The 13,404-nt window shown below is 43.0% G+C and overlaps 1 protein-coding gene across 1 annotated transcript; it reads right to left on the bottom strand.

Moving 5' to 3' along the window:
• Positions 1–4,671: 4,671 nt before the first annotated feature.
• LOC121878258 (methyltransferase-like protein 7A) lies at positions 4,672–12,445 on the bottom strand. The gene is made up of 5 exons (XM_042384347.1): positions 12,117–12,445; positions 7,435–7,595; positions 7,083–7,217; positions 6,712–6,830; positions 4,672–5,775 (listed from the first exon to the last, which is right to left on the bottom strand). The coding sequence occupies exons 1-5, from the start codon at positions 12,290–12,292 to the stop codon at positions 5,515–5,517; spliced, it is 852 nt and encodes a 283-aa protein (XP_042240281.1). The 5' UTR covers positions 12,293–12,445; the 3' UTR covers positions 4,672–5,514.
• Positions 12,446–13,404: the final 959 nt, after the last annotated feature.

Below are 13,404 nucleotides of genomic sequence, written 5' to 3'. Positions count from 1 at the left end.
TAATCGCCCGTAGGCTATTGCCGTACTCATTCTTGTCGCCCACCTACCGCGTTTATCGCCAGTAACACGATTGCCGCCGCTCATTCTTATTGCCCCCTGCCAATGTTAATCGCCCGTAAAGGTATTGCCTTACTCATTCTTATCGCCCTTCCCGCCGTTTGTCGCCCCATCGCGATAGCTCCTCATTCTTATCGCCCTCCCGCAGTTAATCTCCCCTAGGCAATTGCCGCCACTCATTCTTATCGCCCCTGCCGCCGTTAACGCGCCGTGAAGGCGATGCGCCACTCATTCTTATCGCCCACCTGCCGCCGTTAATCGCCGTAACGCGATTGCGTCCTCCTCATTCGACGTCCCCTCCCGTTAATCGCCCGTAAAGGCAATTCCGTATCATTCTTATTGCCCCCTTGCGCGGTTAATCACCCGTAAGCGTTGCGGCCACTAATTCTATTGCCCCCTTGCCGCGTTGTCGCCCGGGTAAGGCGATTGCGCCACTCATTCTTATTGCCCCACTGCGCCCTTAATCGCCTGTAAGGCGGTGGCGCCACTCATTCTTATCTCCCCCTGCGGCCGTTAATCGCGGGTAAGGCGTTGCCGCACTCATTCTGATTGCCGCCCTGCACCGCCGTGTCGCGCGGTAAGCGGTACCGCCACTCATTCTTATAGCCTTCCTCCGCCGTTAATCGACCGTAAGGCGATTACCACCACTCATTCTTATCGCCTCTGCGCCGTTAATCGCCCGTAAAGGGATTGCCGCCACTCATTCTTATTGCCCCTGCCGCCCTTAATCGCCTGTAAGCGGTGGCGCCACTCATTCTTATCTCCCCTGCCGCCGTTAATCGCGGGTAAAGCGATTACCGCCACTCATTCATATTGCCGCCCTGCGCCATTAATCGCGGGTAAAGCGTTGCCCGCCACTCATTCTTATCGCCTTCCTGCCGCGTTAATCGACCGTGAAGGCGATTACCACCACTCATTCTTATCGCCCCCTGCCTCCGTTAATCGCCCGTAAAGGCGATTACCGCCACTCATTCTTATCATCCCCTGCCGCCGTTAATCGCCCGTTAGGCTATTGCACGCCACTCATTCTCATTGCCCCCTGCTGCCGTTAATCGCCTGTAAGGCGTTGCCGCCACTCATTCCTATTGCCCCTGCACTTTAATCGCCAGTAAGGCGATTGCCACCACTCATTCTTATTGCCCCCCTGCCGCCGTTAATCACCCGTGGGCGACTGCCACCACTCATTCTTGTGCCCCCCTGCGGTTAATCGCCCGTAAGGCGATTGCCGCCACTCATTCCTGTTGCCCCTTGCCGCCGTTAATCGCCCGTAGGCGATTGCAGCCCTCATTCTTAATGCCTGCGCCGCCGCTTAATAAGCCGTAAAGGCGATTGCAGCACTCATTCTTATCTCCCCTGCCGCCGTTAATCGCGGGTAAAGGCCGCCACTCATTCTTATTGCCCCCTGCGTGCGTTAATCGTGAAGCGTTGCCGCCTCATTCTTATTGCTCCCCCTGCGCGTTAATGCTCCTGAAGGCGATTGCCGCCACTCATTCTTATTGCCCCCCTGCCGCCGTTTCGCGTAAGGCGTTGCCTCCACTCATTCTTATCGCCCCTGCCGCGTTAATCGCCCGTAGGCGATTGCCACCACTCATTCTTATTGCACTCTCCTGCGCCGTCATCGCCCATAACGCGATTGCCGGCACTCGATATTATCGCCCCCCTACCCGTTAGTGCCTGTAAGGCGATTGCCGCCCTCATTCTTTGCCCCCTGCCGCCGTTAATGGGTAGGCTATTGCTGCCCTCATTCTTATCGCCCCTGCGCGCGTTAATCGCCCGTGGGCGATTGCCGCCACTCATTCTTATCGCCCTCCTGCCGTCGATGGCTACCGTCGCCGCGTGCCTTCACTCATTCTTATCGCCCCCTACCGTTAATCGCCCTACGGCGTTGCCGCCAATCATTCTTTTGCCCCCTGCCGTTAATCGCCTTAGGTGATTCCCGCCACTCATTCCTATTGCCCCCCTGCGCCTTTAATCGCCCGTAAGGCGATTGCTGCCCTCATTCTTATTGCTCCCTGCCGCTGTTAACGCCGGTAAGGCATTGCCACCATTATTCTTGCCCCCCTGCCGCCGTTATTCGACCGTAAAGCATTGCGCCACTCATTCTTATCGCCCCCTGCCGCCGTTAATCTCATAAAAGGTACGCCCACTCATTCTAATCGTCCTCCTGCCGCCGTTTATCGCCCGAAACGCGATGCCGAAATTCATTCTTATTGCCCCCCTCCTGCTGGTTAATCGCCCGTAAGGCTATTGCCGACACTCATTCTTATCGCCCCCTGCCGCCGTTTATCTCCCGTAACGCGATTGCTGCCACTCTTATCGCTGCGCGCCTTTAATCCACCGTAAAATGTGCCGCCTCTCATTCTTATTGCCCCCTGCGCGTTAATCGCCCAAAAGCGTTGCCGCCACTCATTCTTAATGTCACCCTGCCGCCGTTAATCGCCCGTAAAGCGTTGCAGCCACTCATTCTTATCACTCCCCTGCCGCCGTTAATCGGCCGTAAGCGATTGCAGTCACTCATTCTTATCGCTCCCCTGCGCGTTAATCGCCCGTGAGCGTTGCGCCACTCCATTCTTATCGCCCTCTGCCGCCGTTAATCGCCCGCCAAGGCAATTGCCGCCACTCATTCTTATCGCCCCCTGCCGTTTATCGCCCGTAAAGGCGATGCCGCCACTCATTCTTGTGCCCCCTGCGCGTTAATCGCCCGTAAGGCTATTGCCGACACTCATTCTTGTCGCCCACCTACCGCGTTTATCGCCCGTAACACGATTGCGCCACTCATTCTTAGCCCCTGCCAATGTTGTCGCCAGTAAGGTTATTGCGACACTCATTCTTATCGCCCCCTGCGCGTTCATTGCCCGTAACGATTGCTGCCACTCTTTCTTATCGCCTCCCTGCAATCGCCCGTAAGGCTATTGCCGCCACTCATGCCCCTGCGCCGTTAATCGCCCGAAGCGATTGCCGCCACTCATTCTTATTGTCACCCTGCGCGCTGTTAATTCGCCGTAAGGCGATTGCCTCCGTCATTCTTATTGCCTCCCCTGCCGTATATCTCCCGTAAGGCGATTGTTGCCACTCATTCTTATCGCTATCCTGCCACCTTTAATCGCCAGTAAGGCAATTGCTGCCACTCATTCTTATCGCCTCCTGCCACCGATATATCGCCAAGGCGATTGCTGCGACTCATTCTTATCGGCCCCTGCCGCCGTTAATAGCCTGTAAGGCGATTGCTTCCCCACTCATTCTTATCGCCTCCTGCCGCCGTTAATCTCCCCGCAAGGCAATTGCCGCCACTCATTCTTATCGCCCTCCTTTCGCTGTTTATCGCCCGTAACGCGATTGCTGCCACTCTTTCTTATCGCCTCCTTCGCCGTTAATTGCCCGGTAATGCGATTACCGTCACTCATTCTTAGCCCCCTGCCGCGTTAATCGCCCGTAAGGCTATTGCCGCCAGTCATTCTTATTGCACCCTGCATATTAACCGTGAGCGGTGGCCACTCATTCTTATTGCCCCCTGCGCCGTTAATCGCCCGTAAGGCTGTTCGCCACTCATCCTTATTGCCCCCTGCGCCGTTAATCGTCGTGGCGGCGTTGCCGCCACTCATTCTGCGGGCCTTCGCCGTTAATCGCCTGTAAAGCGATTGCCGCCACTCATTCTTATTGCCCCCCTGCCGCCCTTAATCGCCCGTAAGGCGATTGCCACATTCTTGTCCCCTGCGCCGTTAATCGTCCGTAAGGGCGATTGCCGCCACTCATTCTTATGCCCCCCTGCGCCGTTAATCGCCCGTAAGGCGATTGCTGTCATTCATTCTTATGGCCCCTGCCGCCGTTAATCGCCCGTAAGGCGATTGATGCCACTCATTCACATCGCCCCCTGCCGCCGTTAATCGCCCATAAGGCGATTGCTGCCACTCATTCTTATCGCCCCCCTGCCGCCGTTTATCGCCCGTAAGGCGATTGCTGCCACTCATTCTTATCGCCTCCCTGCCGCCGTTAATCGCCCGTAAGGCAATTGCCGAGACTCATTCTTATTGCCCCCCCTGCCGCCGTTAATCGCCCGTAAGGCGATTGCTGCCACTCATTCTTATCGCCCCCTGCCGCCGTTAATCGCCTGTAAGGCGATTGCTGCCACTCATTCTTATCGCCTCCCTGCCGTCGCATATCGCCCGTTGCATATATGTATTTATATTGTAGGGAAAATTCAGAGTTAGTTTCTGATGTTTTAGCAGAGGTCTCAGGGACTAGACCCGCGACCCCGCCTAGTTTTTCTCTCCGGTTTAATTTTACGTTTAAACCTGAACATATGTTTTTTATTTATTTATCTATTTTTTTTATGGATGAAACAATTAAATGGCCTGGAGCAAGTCTTCATCACGTACTTCAGCTATAACTGACCAAAACACTGTACTATGTAGATACACTTGCGCAGTTCAGGATTAAATGTGCAGTTTTGACCTGCAAAGTTCTAACGAAGTGATAAACTAAGCGTTTGTAGTAGGGCCTTACCATGTCGTGTTTTTAGGATTAAAAACTGAGAAAACTTTAGTTATTTTTCGTTGTTTATAAACTCTTGTAATCGTACTTAAATGTATCCATGGATTGAGGAAGAAGCCAAAAGGTATTTCTCTTTTTATTGTTAATACCTATATTCAGAACACGTAACTTGTTTTTATAACGAATTAACGTGATTCAATGGTTAAGGCCTTTAAACACATAACACAAGGTTAGTTTCTATACTAAACAATAATGCATAAAATTTGATACAAATACCATAAGCATTAAAGCATTATGTATTTCTGTGCTGCATTAACTATTTTCCTCGTACTCTATAAATATAGGCCTAGAGTATAGACAATAATGATAAGACAAACTACAGTAGTTTATGCTTGGATTAACATTTTTAAACATTATAGTGCTGATGTAACAATAATCATATCTGCGTTATAATTATGCGTGCCTGACTTTAGAGTTTAATACGCTAACTTAAAACTATTCATGAAACATGGGATGTTGAGTTTAAACTCCTGACTGATAATGGTGCAGCATTTGTATACAAATATGTTTGCCTGTGGCTTGATCATCACTTAAGAGACAATTTTATGTTCTCTTCAGGCGTGTCAAAATATTCACATAAGAAAAGAAATGGGAAATACATAACATTTAGCAAATCAAAAGTAAAACTAATGTTCTAGGAAAGGTTGTCGTTATATTCACTTTATTACCATTACCTTAAGACCTACACAGTATATAAAACAAATGTCACTAATAACAGATCTCGAGGAGCATATTGTATCAATGTAACTTTTTCTAACTCAAATTTCATAAGTTGCAACCTGAATTGTTTTGTCTTCGTTTTAAGAACCTCAAAGTAATATGCTAGTAGAAAATCAGTTTCCTTCCTCTACGTGATGTAAAGATATAGGTATAAAAAAAATGAGACAACCATACTGGGTAACACTTCTATTTCGTAGCAATTCCTTTCAGATTTGGACGCTCGACATCGAAGATGATGTTAGGTACTGGAGCGTAGTACTTCTCGGCCTCAACGGAGGAGAAACCAGCTTTCTTAATGTTGGGTAACATGTCGCGGTTGAGGCAGCAGCCGTCGTAGATGAAAGGCCACACATACAGGTAAGTTAATACATCCTGCATCATCTTCCTCAGACCATGCTTTTCTGGGTCAAACTCCGCAATATGTTCCATGAAGTAGAATTTGCCGCCCTGCAAAATGTACACCATGTATTTTCTAGGAATAGGAAAATGTGGCCCTTTTCTGGATTTTTTTGTGTATTTGTGTGTGCGTGTGTAATAACTAACTGCTAAGCTGTCAACAATTGTATATAAAGCTTGAATTTGGGTTCAGATTGCTTACTTGTAATATCATCGCCTACTTTCCGCCCAAGATTATAATTACCACTTGAGGTAAAATACTTAAAGAAATCATAATTATATGGCGCACCAATTTCAGTTGGACGAAATAAAAACGAAATAGGATAATTATATTTATATTAAAAAAACTCAGAGTAAAATAGAGAACATGAGCCTAGGACGTGTAAGTTCCAGTTATAAGCTTGTCACCCAGAAACTATCAAATTAAACTTCTAAATACTGTAGATGCTTTTATCACATTTGATGTTTAATATATTCACCGTTACTTTAAGCATTTCACCGCTTTATCACATAATTGCCAAAATCATAACTGTCTCACTGAAAAACGCTTTAAAATCTCTTACGCCCAAGACGTGCAGAGGGATGATGGAAACCTAAGATACAGACGAGTACATTGCAAAGCGTTTATGAATATATAAAACAAATAAACGAAGAAAGTTAACAAGAAGCAAAAAGTGGGATAGATATTGACCAAATAAACATTCTCTTGAGAACTGTTCGTAAAAATATGTTGGGGTTTGTGAGATAAGACTGATAAAATTCATACAAAAAATTTATAATAAAATTAATAATAAGTCATTAGAATAGGCCTTTAATAAAATACCAATCAAGGGGTAATAAAAATGGCTTAGTTTTGGCGGCGTTAGGATGTACTCGAGCAAAACAAAAATTTATCCAGAAAAGGCGGACATAGCACAGACTAACGCAAGCCCCCTTCCCCAATTGAAAACCCCAGCTTAGTGAATTACGAATATAGAGCTGACTTACGGGCGCCAGGACACGAAGTACCTCCTTGAGGATTGGGTCTATTTTGGGAACACTGCAGAGCACCAGCGTTATCACCACGACGTCCACACTGTTGTCTGCTACCGCCTCTATGTTCTCGGCTGGGATTACACAACACGTCATCTACTTCATGATTACACACTCATATATAAGACACTACAATGAGGTGTGATGACCAAAGGAATTGATATTGGTTAATGTGTTCACGTTTATATGATTAAATAATTGTAATGTATCATCAGTTGTAGAAAAAACAGATAAACGAAATGAGATTTTTTTTTCGTACAATAAATGGTGAAAGACGCACATTGTTATAACAATGTTAAAATATGCACGAACATGCACAGCCTTACCTGAAGTCGTCAGCATCTCTCCAGAATAAATGTTGGGGAACTGCTTCCTATTCTCCTCCCAATAAGACTTGAAATGCAGGTTTCGGTCCACTCCCACCAAGTGCGTGCCCTCGGGATAGTGAGCAAAGTTGACACCTGTTAGGTACATCAATAGGCTGACATAACTCTGAGGTATAGAGGCTTCCACCAAGAAATAATGTGGATCAGAGGTCGAGATCATTAATTTGGTATTGAATTATCAGTCTTATGTCTAAAGAACCCTGCAAAACTGTTGTAGACTCCTGTAGCGTTTGCTAGAAATGGTTTATTAATCTGTAATAGAGGCACTATGACTTCTAATTATTGCCCATACCAGTTCCGACGCCGATTTCAAGAATCCTGATCTCCTTCTTTTTGCGGAGCTCCGGGTCGTGGGAGACGACGGAGGAAAGGCTGGCGAAATGGTCCTTCTTCACCTCCTCAAACTGGACAAACTCGTACTTCGTATACAGGTACATCATATACGCGAACCACCTGCGGAAATAAGGATGTGTAGGTGGTGCCCCGATAATTTAACACGACGTGAATGTTTCTTATATAAATGTGGACTACTATTCTTGTGATGAAATTAAGAGGTTGAATATTGCTTGTGAAGTGATCACGCATAGCATTATAAGCCCTGGAGATAAAGACCATAGAACATAATTTGTAAAACATTTTAGTCCTTACACTTTACGGGCCTGATTTGTGAGTTTATTTTAAAATAATCCAACGAAAACAATAACTCGTAAATAGGCATCGCAATGTCAACACACATCCAATTATTCTCAAGAGTACAGGATATATCTTTGCAAATTAAATAGGTCATATGGATTGAAATTGCATTTCACACAATTCTTATATTGAGTATACACTGAAATGATTGAAAATTTATTACCAGAGGAGATTACAAGGAATATATATATATATATATATATATATATATATATATATATATATATATATATATATATATATATATATATATTTCATTAGCCCAATAAAGCACGCGGACTTCTACATACAATCCTGGACCACCAGGATACTAAAGGCAGTCCTAGACTCTGTTATATTTCACAGAAAGCCTGTTCAATGAGCTTATGGCGCAGTGAACCTCTAATGGGGACTACCCGTATCAAGTAGGTGGTCAGAGTAACGTTTTACCAAATCCGGCTTCGAAACACGAGGATCCATATATATTTCATTAGCCCAATAAAGCACGCGGATTTCTACATACAATCAACACCTCAACCCGCCATGATTCAAACCCGCGGCCCACGAGCCCATGACTGTGACCGGGGAATGCTACCTCTGGACCACCAGGATACTAAAAGCGGCTCATCCGCTAGGCAACAGTAGGACGCCACCCTCCAGGAGGCTCCACATTGTTTCACTGTTCAGTCCCCAAAACTTCTTCTTCCATCAATAGTTCATTAACGGTGTATGTAAGTTCCACCATGTTATTCACTACAACGTCACAGCAAAGTATATTTTTTTAGCATTAAACTGTTATTATTTTATTGTCTAATCATCACTACATATAACACCACCCATCATCACTACATCATCCATCATCACTACATATAACACCATCCATCATCACTAAATATAACAATATCCATCATCACTACATTTATCATCCATCATCACTACATATAACACCATCCATCATCACTACATATAACATCATCCATCATCACCACATATAACATCATCCTTCATCACTACATATAACACTATCCATCATCAATACATATAGCACCATACATCGTCACTTCATATAACACCACCCACCATCACTACATATAACAATATCCATCATCACTACATGTATCATCCATCATCACTAAATATAACAATATCCATCATCACTACATTTATCATCCATCATCACTACATATAACACCATCCATCATCACTACATATAACATCATCCATCATCACCACATATAACATCATCCTTCATCACTACATATAACACTATCCATCATCAATACATATAGCACCATACATCGTCACTTCATATAACACCACCCACCATCACTACATATAACAATATCCATCATCACTACATGTATCATCCATCATCACTACATATAACACCATCCATCATCACTACATATAACACCATCCATCATCACTACGGATCGGTAAAGTAGTTTCCGAGATTCTCGTGCGGACACACACACAAACAGACAGACTCTTTGCTTTATGTAGATAGTCTAATCATCACTACATATAACACCACCCATCATCACTACATATAACACCATCCATCATCACTATATATAACACCATCCATCATCACTACATATAATATCATCCATCATCACTATATATAACACCATCCATCATCACTATATATAACACCATCCATCATCACTACATATAACACTACCCATCATCACTACATATAACAACATCCATCATCACTACATATAACATCATCCATCATCACTACTTATAACACCATCTATCATCACTACATATAACACCATCCATCATCCCTACATATAACACTACCCATCATCACTACATATAACACCATCCATCATCACTACATATAACATCATCCATCATCACTACATATAACACCATCTATCATCACTACAGATCGGCAAAGTAGTTTACGATATTCCCGTGCGGACACACAAACAAACAAACAGGCAGACTTCTTTGTTTTATATAGATAGATCATCACTAAATATAACACCACCCATTATCACTACATATAACATCATCCATCATCACTACATATAGCACCACCCATCATCACTACATATAACATCATCCAATATCACTACATATAACAACATCCATCAACACTACATATAACATCATCATCCATCATCACTGCATATAACACCATCCATCATTACTACATATAACACCATCCATCGTCACTACAGATCGGTAAAGTAGTTTCCGAGATTCTCGTGCGGACACACAAACACACAAACACACAGACACATGGTTTACACAAAGGAAACAAACCGACCTAATAAGCACGTAAAAAGAAGATGAATCTTTTACATGCTGAGACATAATACTCCAAATTCTGGGATTTTAGCTCCTAGATGGTTAATACAAAGTTATTCTTTGGTTACTCAGGTTGCAGTCTATCAGCATGACACGTCGAATAAGGGTGATTAACTCACATCAATATCTCCATATTATAAGTCATTGTGAGTACTGCGAGACCACGGTTGGTTGGTGATAAGGAGAGAAGAGAGCATTAGCTCTGAGGGTGCAATAAGGGTACACACAATACACGCTAAAGTTCAGAAGTGGGAAATATAGGAGGAGGTTGACAGCAGGTAGGCTATCCACCTTGCGAAGATGAGGTTTTGTCTTCCGCCAACAGTGCTGCATTAGAGGACTCTTGCGGCTAGGGAAGGCTGGTCTCAGCTAAGCTAAGCTAAGTTGTTCTATTTGATGTTTGCTTGGGGCGTACTAAATAAATTATATAATAAATAAGAATAATGGTGAGTTAGCAGAGAAGTTGTGGTTCGGCAGAACGATTTTTTTTTATTAAATAATTCCTTAATCATTGTATAGTGGAAGATTATGAGCTAATGTTGAAGTATTTCCCCGAAGTATGAGGTCAGAGACTTGACAACACTTTTAGTCAAGTTAGCACACCTGTGCCAGTATCTGCAGATGTTCCGAGTTTGGGTTGTTGCGAAAACCACCACATATTTCCTCTTAAAAATAAAAGGAAATTTTAAAATTCAAACCCGCATAGGGATGTATTCACTAGTACGAGTATACAGCATTACAGAGCCAAGGTATAATTTATCGGAAAAAATTAAGAAAAAAAATACTTATTATCGCCAAATCAAAACAAATCAGTTTAGTTGTAGCCGAATTACCTTTGAATTTTGGAAATATCTGGAATCAATTTGTAAGCCAAGTATGTGGTTACATTATAGCCGGTGAACTATGCTTTTCATTATGAATAGTAGCAATGCTGGAGCAGATGGCTAACGCCAGAAGCAGTTATTCGATGTCGTTCATTTTCCACATGTTTTATGGAGGGTAGTAAGTAATAAAATCGACACGACAACTTTTAATTTTAATGACAGTAATAGTATTTTTATTTTATTTTTGTTTTTAGTTTATCAATCTACGATTATAACTGATCATATAAACACTAATATGATGTCTGTACGTGTTTTGCATGGGAAGAAATTAATAAGTTACCGTAAATCTGTCGTACTCCATAAAATACCCCCAAAATACTTAACCTAACATTACCGTTTTTGGCGCTTACCTGCTATTATGATGGATACAGCTAAGCGATCTGGTACGCTTATGGTTACAGACAAAAGAATTTGTTTTTGTTTTTAAAGTATACAATTTCCACACTTAGGACACAGTCTCGATGTTCGTAGGACACAGTGATCTTGTAATATTTGGATTTCTTGATCTTTTAATATTTGGATTGCTTCATTGTCGTTCTCATAAACTCGCTGAATAACAGGTAGACAAGAGAGAGAACACTTAAGACCATTACGACCCTTCCAAATTCTGCGACATGGTCGCAGAGGAGCAGGAGAGGACGAGAGAAGTGACACTGGCAACATACATGGTGGGTACAGAAATTTACTCCTAGAAATTTGTGAGATACTCCATTAATATTCATTTGCACCGGAAATGATATTTAGTAGTATGTTTGGTTTTTTATAGTCTTTGTGTCTGTAATATTGAAAATTGGAAACCTGCGGACAGCCAATGTATAAATATGAACCAAAACGTGAAACCTGTTGTCAAAAACGAAAAATATTGCAGACAAGAAACACAAACACAAAGAGAATGTGGTATTGGTAGATAAGAAAATTGTTGGTCATCTAGCACAACGTCTATGTACACTTGCTACGAGCACAGGGGCCCAAGCGGCTAACGAGCTTATCAGTGGCGAAGAGGATAAAGTAAAAGTATTAAGGAACACATTATAAGCTACTCTCGACACCTTGATTACAAGTTACTCATGTCACAACTTTAACATAATCTTACTTGGGCTGTGTTCCGAGTACAAGTCTGTGGATAACCCACAGAACTGCCACGATACTGATGATGGTGAAGAGATTATGATAGCACCATGGCATTAATGTCAAGTCACCTTCGTCGGAGCCATCTTGGTCAGCGTTTTCCTCCACCAGATTTATGTGGTAAGCGTTCTCCCCAGACATGTTCGTTTGCCTGGTGTTCTGATCGGACAGTTTGACCCCTCTTTGCGTCGAACTGTGGAGACAGTGGAGTGTGGACGGTGTAATGTGATGCTGTGCTTTCGTTCTCTGTCACCGAGTGGGACTGAATTATCAAAGGCAAGGAATATTGTGAGAACTGAGGAGCTATCTTTAGAACCCCCGACACTCGCGCCATCTATTGGCGTTCTCGAGAGAAATTGGTATCATTTTAACGGTAACTCAAGCATTTCTCGCTTAGTGTACTTCAATGAGGGTTAAAGAATGATTGGATGGCAAAAGTAAAGGCCGTTTTAATAAAGTGCTTACGGAACAGATGGCAGCACCACCGTTATCTAATATGGCATATCCCTGAGAAAACTTTTAATGTTAAATATAGCAATTATATTTTATTTTTAGTAAACCTGAACTCAAGATATGTTATCCATGAAAAATGTGTTTGTGTGGTGAAATAATTGAATGTATAAATATTTCGATATATGATCCCGTCAGCATTAAACCTTCCCAAGGAGCAACAGAGGTAAGTGTAATGGGGAAAATAAACGGTATTATTGCGCTTTGAACCACATTACAGTATTTTTATCTTATGCATCATTCATATGAGGTAAGGTTAGGGCCTAACCCCACCTACCATTAGGACAAGGTTAGGTTTAGTTTAGTTTAGTAAATTAAAGGCTAACTTCTATGGAACATAACAGTTAGCCTGTTTGGGGAGGCATCCCCAGTGAGTTAGCTAAAATAGAAGGGTGTAGGATCACGATTTATGTCAAAAATGGGTATTATTAGAGACTTTGTCTCTAATCACAGACCTTTTTGTGTGTTCTTTCATATTCTTGGCCCAAAATAGGGAGAATGGTATTATTGCAGTTTTTCACTTCATATAATCGAATATAATAGTAATTATTTGATGAAAGACGTGTATTGATGTGAAGTGTAATGAACACCACGATGAAGACCAGCTCTTTTTGTACTGTGATTGGATGCAATATGTTTTTATAAGAAATAAATTAGTTATGTCATGATTAATGTTTCACCCTTCTTCCCACTCTCGATTTGGTCAATGAAAAACCCAACCCAATGCCTAGCTTACTCTGCCC

Source organism: Homarus americanus, unplaced genomic scaffold (assembly GCF_018991925.1).
Source record: "Homarus americanus isolate GMGI-L3 unplaced genomic scaffold, GMGI_Hamer_2.0 scaffold36059, whole genome shotgun sequence".
Classification (NCBI taxonomy): domain Eukaryota; kingdom Metazoa; phylum Arthropoda; class Malacostraca; order Decapoda; family Nephropidae; genus Homarus; species Homarus americanus.
The sequence above is the reverse complement of the archived record's forward strand: the minus strand, read 5'-3'. Positions and strand labels throughout refer to the sequence as shown.